At 53.4% G+C, this 10,517-nt stretch overlaps 1 protein-coding gene across 1 annotated transcript in view; it reads right to left on the bottom strand.

Annotated features, from left to right (window-relative positions):
- CFAP77 (cilia and flagella associated protein 77) overlaps window positions 1-7,415 on the bottom strand; it is a 1,103,317-nt gene extending 1,095,902 nt beyond the window's left edge. Inside the window, exon 1 of the mRNA XM_085613921.1 lies at window positions 6,653-7,415. Coding sequence (XP_085470047.1) covers window positions 6,653-6,712 — 60 coding nt within the window. The 5' untranslated portion in view covers window positions 6,713-7,415. The remainder of the gene's footprint in view (window positions 1-6,652) is intronic.
- Window positions 7,416-10,517: the final 3,102 nt, after the last annotated feature.

The following is a 10,517-nucleotide window of genomic DNA, read 5'->3' on the forward strand; positions in this document are numbered from 1 at the left end:
CCAACACCGGGACACCAAGGCTCCGCGCCTGGAAACTGCAGCCCGGGTGTGCCTAATACCTGCTCGGCTGTTGCTCACTTCACCCTCAAAGTTTGGCTTCAAACAATGGCATAGCGCCTTGAGGAGCGATGTTTTCATGACGCACGTAACTCAAACGGGTTCATAGTATCAGGACAGCGGGCGCTTTCTTTCGACTCGATCTGAGTTTCGTGCAAAAAAAAAAAAACAAGATAACTCGGGCCCCCACGAACAGCAAGACCGTGGCGCCCTCTTCAGGTGCAAGTGTTTACGACTGCTCCAGAGCCAGGCACGCCAGATTGATTACAGGGCTAGCGTCATCACATGCGGCAGTCTAGCGGGTGACTGCACCTGAGGCGGAGGTTCATGCCTTACTGCAACGGGCACCACAGGCCTGCTGCCTTCACCTGCTCGGCATTAAAGACAGCTCCCCGAGAACCATAGCTCCTGCCACTGAAGCAGTGGTGAAAGGAAACAGAGTGGCACTCGCTCTCACATCCCTTCACTGATAGTCCAAAGTCGTGAGTTAGCCTCTGGTCGGGTTAGTAGGTCCCACTGGTCCATGGTTCCGGGACGTGAGGGGGAGGGGGCTAGGAAGGAACTCCATGCAAGTGGCAGGCGCACTGCACGCACATGGTGCGTGAGATAGGCAGATCGGACTTTCTCTCGGTTTTATTTCGGCTGTCCGAGCGCCCTGGGTGCCCCCCCCGCACTGTTCTACAAATCAGTACCTAGAGGAAGGTGACCGTCTATTACAAGGAATAAATGACCCCCAGGCGAACCTACAAAGGATATCTTCTTAATTCACCTTAGATCCCGCTTCTTTCGAAAGGAAACACGCAGGGAAGCCTCCTGAATATGTAATGTAAATACGGTGCTCATGTACAGCGCTCCAATACCTTCGGGTCGACTTCGCGCTATATAAAAGATGCACAAAAAAAAATGTCGTTCCATCCGCCCTTTGGCAAAACCCCGGGGTTGCCACCCCGTGTGCCACAGTTACTGTATCTCTTGAAAGCGGTGGGCAGGAATGGATACGCCTCCTGCCCGCTGGTCTGGGGCCGCTGTCCAGGTGCTGATGCCAGCCCTCTGAAGGGTGCGCTCTTGTTCCCACGAGGGTTTGCAGAATGTGTGCGGCACGGGTTGTATAAGTCCAGTGTAAACTGCGGTTACAGTGTGTCTGGGAAGCTAACCAGTGTTCCGGGCACCGCCAGAGAGAAGTGGGTTCACCCCAGCGTAGCCTGGCACCAGCTCACCGCCAGTGAGCACTAGGGAGTGTACAATCCTTTCACGGGGACTCTAGGCATGCTACATCTCACATACATTGGAGACTTCTGCGCACATGCATGCTGAACCACCAGGGAGTGTCTGTACTTGTTTTCTGAAGGTAGAGGGGTGCGCACCCGTGTTTGTGTGTGCACGCATGGAAAATGGAGTCGGAAGGTAGACATGTACAGTTGGTTGTTACAAACCCTACCACAAAGAGCTAGGCAATAAGGTTTAAGTGTCAGGCTCCATATAGTTCCCAGTTAGCATGATACTCTAACAAAAGTACGAGTGGGGCACTTTAAATCAAGCTTTTGTTTGGGGTTCAGCTGGAAGTGAAAATAACAGAGCCCCCTCCCCATCTGCGATAGATAGATAGATAGATAGATAGATAGATAGATAGATAGATAGATAGATAGATAGATAGATAGATAGATAGATAGATAGATAGATAGATAGATAGATAGATAGATAGATAGATAGATAGATAGATAGATAGATAGATAGATAGATATCCGGAGGACCTAATAGTATGATGTTCGCAAAGGTGTCTTTTTGTTTGCCTTCTGGAGCCCATGATGCTACTCACTGCCGATGTCACCAAAGGACACGCCCACACTCCCCTCCCATGAGAGACGCTGAAAAGATCAGGCCATGGTTGATCTCAGGGCACGCGATTGGGTATCGAGCTGACAATACGCGCTCCTCTGATAGTACCGTTAGTTAAACAACAGTAAAACGTATGATCAATCAATCAATCAATCAAGGCATTTATATAGCGCACTACTCACCCGGAGGGTCTCAAGGCGCTTGGGGAGGGGGGGTCCGCTACTGCTCGAAATGCCAGGTCTTGAGCTGCTTCCTGAAGGCGAGGTGGTCTTGGGTCAGGCGGAGTGGGTCGGGAGGGAGTTCCAAGTCTTGGCGGCCAGGTAGGAGAAGGACCTTCCTCCTGTGGTGGCTCTTCGGATGCGGGGGACGGCGGCGAGGGCGTGGCCAGTTGATCGAAGCTGGCGTGTGGGAGTGTAGAAGTTGAGGCGGCTGTTGAGGTATCTTGGGCCTTGGTTGTGTAAGGCTTTGTGTGCGTGGGTGAGGAGACGGAAGGTGATTCTCTTGTTGACCGGGAGCCAGTGCAGGTCTCTCAGGTGTCCGGAGATGTGGCTGTGTCGGGGGATGTCGAGGATGAGTCTTGCTGAGGCGTTCTGGATCCGCTGGAGTCTCTTCTGGAGTTTGGCCGTGGTTCCGGCGTAGAGGGAGTTGCCGTAGTCCAGTCGGCTGGTGACGGGGGCCTGGGTGACCGTCTTCCTGGTCTCGGTGGGGATCCAACGGAAGATCTTACGTAGCATGCGCAGGATGTTGAAGCACGACGAGGAGATGGCGTTGATTTGTCTGGTCATGGAGAGGGAGGAGTCCAGGATGAAGCCCAGGTTGCGTGCGTGGTCTGTTGGTTTGGGTGCGCTGCCCAGGGCGGGGGGCCACCAGGAGTCGTCCCAGGCGGAGGGCGAGGAGCCCAGGATGAGAACTTCCGTCTTGTCCGAGTTCAGTTTCAGGCGGCTGTTCATCATCCACTTGGCTACGTCTGTCATCCCTTCGTGTAGGTTGGCTCTGGCGGTGGCGGGGTCATTGGTGAGGGAGAGGATCAGCTGGGTGTCGTCGGCGTAGGAGATGGTGTTGAGGTTGTGTTGGCGTGCGATGGCCGCGAGGGGGCTCATGTAGACATTGAAGAGGGTGGGGTTCAGCGAGGAGCCTTGAGGTACGCCGCAGATGACTTCGGTGGCTTCTGATCTGAACAGGGGGAGGCGGACTCTCTGTGTCCTTCTGGCGAGGAAGGAGATGATCCATTCTAGTGCCTTCTCCTGGATTCCGACGTTGCTGAGGCGCTGCACTAGGGTGCGGTGGCAGACAGTGTTGAATGCCGCGGAGAGGTCCAGGAGGATGAGGGCCGCTGTTTCTCCGTTGTCGAGCAGGGCTCGGATGTCATCGGTGGCTGCGATGAGGGCGGACTCGGTGCTGTGGTTGGCCCGGAAGCCAGACTGCGAGAGGTCGAGGGATCCGTTCGTCTCGAGAAAGGCGGCCAGCTGCTTGTTGACGGTCTTCTCGATGACTTTGGCCGGAAACGGGAGGAGCGAGATGGGGCGGTAGTTTTTGAGTTCAGTGGGGTCCGCTGATGGTTTCTTCAGTAGAGCGCTGAGTTCGGCGTGCTTCCAGCTCTCCGGGAAGGTAGCGGTGTCGAAGGAGGTGTTGATGATGTCCCGCAGATGGGGTGCGATGACAGCGTCGGCCTTGTTGAAGACGTGGTGAGGGCAGGGGTCGGTCGGAGATCCGGAGTGGATGGAGTTTATCGTGCGGCTGGTGTCTTCAGTGCTGATCGGAGTCCAGGCGCGGAGGGTGGTGGTGGGGGGCGTTGGTGCGGTCGTGGGGTGTGTCGGTTGTGGGCTGAAGCTGTTGTGTATGTCTGCGATCTTGTTGTGGGAGTAGGAGGCGAGGGAGTTGCAGAGGTCTTGTGATGGGGTGATGTCGTTGTTTCCGGCATTGGGGTTGGAGAGCTCTTTAACGATGTTGAAGAGTTCCTTGCTGTTGTGTGCGTTGTTGTCCAGTCGTTCCTTGAATGCAGTTTTCTTGGTGGCGTGGATCAGTTGGTGGTGTTTTCAGGTGGCGAGCTTGAGGGTGGTCATGTTGTCTGGTGTTGGGTCTCTGCACCAGGCTTTCTCGAGGGCTCGGCAGTTCTTCTTGGAGCTCTTGAGTTCGTCGGTGAACCATGGGGCTTTCTTGCTGCCGGGTCTGCTAGGCGGGGTCCTCAGAGGGGCGAGGTCGTCTGCGCAGTTGCTGATCCACTTCGTGAGGTTGTTGGCGACCTGGCTGGGGTTCGCTGAGCTGGTGGGAGGGTTCTGGCTCAGGGATGCGGCGAGCTGGTCGGCTGTGATCTTGTTCCAGCTTCTGCGTGCAACCTGTTGCTGGTGGTGGTGGATCGTGGTCCTTCTGAAGCTGAAGTGGACGCAGCTGTGGTCCGTCCAGTGGAGTCCGGTGGCGTGGCTGAAGGCGATGTCCTTGCTGGATGAGAAAACGGGGTCGAGTGTGTGTCCGGCGTAGTGGGTGGGGGTGGTCACTAGCTGCTTGAGACCGAGGTTGGCGAGGTTGTCCAGCAGGGTGGTGGTGTTGCGGTCGTTGTTGTTCTCCAGGTGGAAGTTGAGGTCCCCGAGGAGGATGTAGTCAGCGGAGGGGAGGGCGTGCGGGCTGATGAAGTCGGCGATGTCTTCGCTGAATTGTGTGCGTGGTCCCGGGGGTCTGTAGATGAGGGTGCCTCTGAGGGTGGTCTTGGGGTCGGTGTGGATCTGGAAGTGCTGTTGTTCGGCGGTTGTGAGGGTGTCGTCGGTGTTGGTTGTGATGCGGATTGTGTTCCTGTGGATGATGGCGATGCCTCCTCCCGTCTGGTTGCCGCGGTCCCTCCGGGTGATCTTGTATCCGTCTGAGATGGCGATGGCGATGGCGATGTCGGGCGCTGAGGAGGCGTTCATCCAGGTTTCCGTGAGGAAGGCGACGTCTGGAGATGTGGTGTCGAGGAGGTTCCAGAGTTCGATGGCGTGTCTGTGGACGGAGCGGGTGTTGAGCAGGATGCACTTCAGGTGGTTGCTGCTGGTGCTCGGCTTGGTGGGTGATGGTGTAGTGCAGGTCCGGATGCAGGTGAACTTGCAGGAGTGGCAGCTGAAGGGTCCGTGGGTGCATCTCGGGGTGGCTCGGTAGCATCCCGGGATTCGGCCGGCGTTGAGTGCGTTGAGTTCGGTGGCGTCGTAGGTCCGGCGGGTGGGCTGGTGTCTGCGGGGGCCAGGGGTTCGGGCGCTGGGCGCGGTCTAGGCGCGGACGGGCGCAGACGGGCTTACCTTTGGCGCGCCTTCGGCGTGCTTAGGGCGCGCCCGCTGCGCGTCAACGCTGCGCAGTTGCCACTCTGCCATATGTGGAGAGTGGGGGGGCGGAGCGAGGGAGGAGCAGCTGGGAGGCGGGAGCGGGGCGGCGAATGGGAAGGGCGACCGAGGGAAGGGGGCGGGGCCGCAGGGGGGCAGCGGCAGGGAGCGGGGAGGTGGCGGGAAACGTGGCAGGGGCTGGGCACAACAAGGGGCAAACAGAGGACGAAGGAATTAACAGAAGCAAAGGCAAAGTTAACACGGAGAAAAATGCAGCAAAGTTAGCAGAAGTACAATTTACACAGGGAGATGACGCGGCGGGGGCTGGGCACAACAACGAGGGGAAAACGGAGGAGGAGAGAATAACAGAGAGCAAAAGCAAAGATTACACGGAGGCAAAATGCAGCAGAGTTAGCAGATGTACAATTAACACAAACAGGGCAGATGCAGTACCGGCGGTCGAGGGCCGGGAGCACAGCTGCGAGCAGCGGCGGCACTTGGCGGGAACGGGGCTCACTCACGGGGAGTGTGCGCGGTGCGTGGGGTGACCGGCCCAGAGCGCCATGAAGATGCACCACTGTGGTAGCAGGCGCTATATGGAAGGGTGTGCCTCATCATATACAGGTGATAGAAGCCAACCAAACAACTTCTCTGCCCACGATCCTTGAGGGTTAGTGTAATATAGGCACAAACGACACTTACGAGCAACGAAGCGTTCCCGGACTACCTTATTTCAGTTAGCTGGTCTCTGCTTCCACTCCATCACTGACCTTTTTGCTAGGGGCGATATCATGAATGCTGCATTCTACATAGGTTAATTCCGCACTTGGGGATCGCTTGGTCTGTACCCATTCTTTTTTTGGCCTCTTCTTTAGCGTGAACAATTGTTAAGGTGACTTATCAGAGAAGATCCCTTCGCAACGAATTATGCAGGGGTTAGTAAAAGGGGTGATACGATACCACTGACGGACCTGAAAATCTTGCCCACTCTGCCACATTGTGTTATTTAAAGCAATTGACGTTAGCACCACGTGGTGATCTCTCTTCACCAGACTCGTTCGCGAATTATCTGAACACCACTTTAGCCCCCCTTCCTGTTTCTTGAATTGCGTTTATAATGAAACAAAAAAATGAAAACTATAACATTCTAGGCGGCGAAAGATGCATTTTTGGATACGAAAAAAGCTTTGGATCTGCAAGAAATGAATATAACATGGCTGTTTTTTTACTTTATTGTTACCGCATGTGACGTGGTTGGTTGTTTTTATTCTTCTAACCTTGATGTTTTGAGTATTGTCTATTGATAACCATTGCTACGTGCAATAGCATTTTTGCATCTAAACGAATGTGTTTGGTACGCTAGGGCAACTTTCTCAAGTGTCATTGCAAAGTTAATAGGAAGAACGTGCAGGACTTCATAATAATGACTACTTTACATTAGAGTAGGAGAGAACAGCGCGAGTCTCGCTTACCTTCTGCAGGAGCATGTTGGTCACCATGGACTCCCTCACTGTCCCGACTCTCCAGTCCATCTCTGCTGGTGTGGAGATGGGGTCCTCTGGATCTCTGTTGGTGTGAGGTGAGAGCCTCTGCTGGTGTGGAGGAGGAGTCCTCCAAGTCTCTGCTGGGGTAAAAGCGTGCTCCTCTGCGTCTCTGCTGGTGTGGAGATGGGGCCCTCTGGGGTTTTGCTGGTGTGGAGATGGGGTCGTCTGGGGTTTTGCTGGTGTGGATGTGGGGTCCTCTGTATCTCCGCTGGTGTGGAGATGGGGTCCTCTGGGGTTTTGCTGGTGTGGATGTGGGGTCCTCTGTATCTCTGCTGGTGTGGAGATAGGGTCCTCTGGGGTTTTGCTGGTGTGGATGTGAGGTCCTCTGTATCTCTGCTGGTGCGGAGATGGGGTCCTTTGGGGTTTTGCTGGTGTGGATGTGGGGTCCTCTGTATCTCTGCTGGTGTGGAGATAGGGTCCTCTGGGGTTTTGCTGGTTTGGATGTGAGGTCCTCTGTATCTCTGCTGGTGCGGAGATGGGGTCCTTTGGAGTTTTGCTGGTGTGGATGTGGGGTCCTCTGTGTCTCTGCTGGTGTGGAGATGGGGTCCTCTGTGTCTCTGCTGGTGTGGAGATGGAGTCCTCTGAGGTTTTGCTGGTGTGTAGATGGGGTCCTCTGAGGTTTTGCTGGTGTGGATGTGGGGTCCTCTGTGTCTCTGCTGGTGTGAGCGATGATCCTCTGCTGGAGGATGGGGGATGGGGATAGGAGCGTCAGACAGAAGGTTGTGTGTGAGACTGGACAGGAGAAAGTGAGGGCCTGACCTTCAGACTGGGAGAATATCAGCTGGTTGGGGTATCGACAATGAGCTGGTGATATGGGAGTGAGGTGGGGCTGTTGGGTCAGTGTGACAGGCTGAGGTCAGAGGTCATGTCATGCTCGGAAGTGGTACTAAGCAGGAGATGGGTATTAAGTTGGGTAAGTTGTAGGGTTCTCTGGGAGGTCAGTGAGGTAGGTGACAGTTGATGGCCAGTTGGACCGGCCCGTTCAGGGGCTGGCGTGAGTGAGTTGGGCGGGTTAGACGGCCCGCTTAGGGTGATAGGAGACAGGGGATTGGGTCTCAGTGAGGAGTGCCAGCTCCTGTCTCTTCGATGCCTGTGCGGTACCCTGGCCCCTCTAACGCCTCTGCAGCTCGAGCCTCTCAGGAGTCTCAGGCTGCTTCTACTGATGAACAGAGCGGCTAGCCTATTCCATTCCCGGGGGTGTCTAGATACACAGAGCTCCCAGGAGCCCCCACGCTCCCTCTACCGGGTGCTCTCCTTCCCTAATGCATCAGAGTCCGCCAGCCTTAGCCACCTGTTCCGAGCGGACTCTTTAAGCCCCAGTACCCCGTCTCAGGTTATTGGTAGAATGGTGCCGTCCATCTCCATGGGAACGCTCCAAACAGGAACGAAGAAAACGGGCCTTGAAAATAAAGGAAGGACAATAGAGATGTCAAACACAAGCGGACAAATAAGGATCTCTCTTTGAACGTAACTCAGCGGCCACCTTGGAATGGGACTTGTTCCCGTACACTATTATAGGAGACCGAATAAAAATCAAATGTGTAACCCTGGCCTCGCAGGAGACGTCAAAGGACATTTTGGAAAGATTAGTAAAAATTCGCAATGGTATTAATACTTTCTAATTTGAGTAAAACATGGTTTTATGGTTTCCAAATAGTGTGCCACTTAGAAATCATCCTGCATACCAACACTTGGGTACCTTAGCAAGGACGGACGGAAAGCTGTCTAAGAAGAGCGCTATCAATGTTTTTGAGTAAACTGTAAGCGTCCCACCCATTCGCCATTGGGATAGGTGATATATGTAAAGTGACCATCAAATTGGTTTCTTTAGGTCTCGCCTGACCCAGCGCATGCGCTGGTCTGGCGAGACATTTTGTGAGGGCTCCAAAAAGTTCTACCAGGCCAGCCTAGAGCTACAGTGGATGTGCGCGGGCGCTTTACCGTGATTACTTTCGCGGCCGCTTTGATGTTTGATCGCGATCACTTTCGCGGCCACACGGCCGCTTTGATGTTCTCCGTGAGGCTTCAATAGATTGCAGCAGTTAAAACAAGCATTGGCATAGCCAATAGGTCTCGCTTTTGGGACCTTAGAAGCGTTTAGTTATGCAACTGTTGCATGGCTAAACACGTATAAGGTCCCAAAGGCGAGACCTATTGGCTATGCCAATGCTTGTTTTGATATGTGGCTGGTTAAGCCTGACTATAGCCTCCCTGAAAACATTCCAAAGTAGCACTACTTATGCATACATGGCAACATTTTAAATGTGGAAAGTGGTAGATTTTGGGGGAAAAAATTGGATAAATGTATTTTGCCCACTGACATATATTGAAGCAGAGGCAATTTCAGGAGGGAGACAGTCACAATAAAGCTATTTTTGCTTCGGAAATCAGGAGTCTCCCTAGCCCTACCAAGTACCACGCATCAGGCGTTAGACTAATGTATTTTAGTGGGGTGTCCGCATCACTGCACTAAAATACGGTAATCAGCATTTATAGTGCCTCCCCGTCACCATTGGCGCTGTGCCAGCCTTAAGAGATGAGAGGTACTGCATCAGCAGCACGAGTGCGCTACTGGCAGAGTGCACACTGTGCTTCACTGACCGAGACTGATCCTGCATGATGCACTGGCCTCCGAGTTTATAAGAAAATTCGAAGCACTGACATGGCTTTTATAACTCTAATAAAATGATGGTACTGCTTTAGTCTGGGGGCTGCTTTGAATCAAGCCACCATTCAGCCAGGCGGCTTTAGGTGACGTGCCCCATCACAGCAGCGAGTCAACAACATTAAAAAAATACAACATTCTATCAGAGTAACATAGGCATCGACGGGAGCTTTGTATTTCCTTGTTGCGCTGCTCGCCACTGTCGTGTCCTTGCCCCACAGATACACGGAAGACAGGTAAGGATCTTGTATTCTTTATTTGGATATATTATGCTGTGCTGTGCCCACGCACATCTGCCCACGCTCTCTCCTCGCTATGTAATGTCACCTCCCACATCCTTGACCGGATGTGGTGTCCGGTTCACTTGGTGTCCCCATCGTCCACTACAGGGTCCTAGTGCCCTGCCCCAGGTCACTACATCTCCCCCCTTTGTCACGAAGCAGTGACGAGAAAGTGAAAGACAAAGCTCTGTTGATAGAGATTGATGCAAGTCTGCCCTGGCCCAGGTCGGTGCGCTTCCCATCATTACATTTCTTCTATTAGTCTTTTTGGCCATCTGCATGCTCTTCTCAGGCCGGCCGCTGTCTGTTGCTCTTCTGCTGGTCCCTCACCATTGTCTCTTTTCTTCCGGTTGTGCTCCTGCTCTTCTTGTTCTGCTGTTTCCTTATCTTGGTCTTCCCCTTTTTTCTCCTTCAGTTCTTTGAAGCGTGAGCTGTTCCGTGTTATCCTCTGATGTTCTGACTCTGCTGTGATCATTGGGCCCTTCACTTTAGTAACTATTAGCGGGTCTTTGGAGAACATGCTGTCAGATGTCCTTTGTTGTCATTGACGCACTATCATCGTGTCTCCTTCCTTTAGGTCTGATGAGCTGGCGTGCAGCTTGGCATCTGCATATCTTTTCATTTTTTGTTTCTCCTCTGTGTCTTTTGCTGCAATGCTGCGGTGATCTGGCGCCATTGTTGCTTCTCTCTGCGGTAGCCTCGTTCTGCTTGTTCTTCCCAGTACTAGCTCTGCTGGGCACCTTCCAGTGGAGTTTCAATTATTTATTATTATTTTTTTTTTTTGCAGAGTTTTATATAGCACGAACTTGAATCGAATCCAATCAGGTATCATAGCGCTTTACATAGC

Source organism: Triturus cristatus, chromosome 1_2 (assembly GCF_964204655.1).
Source record: "Triturus cristatus chromosome 1_2, aTriCri1.1, whole genome shotgun sequence".
NCBI classification, from domain to species: domain Eukaryota; kingdom Metazoa; phylum Chordata; class Amphibia; order Caudata; family Salamandridae; genus Triturus; species Triturus cristatus.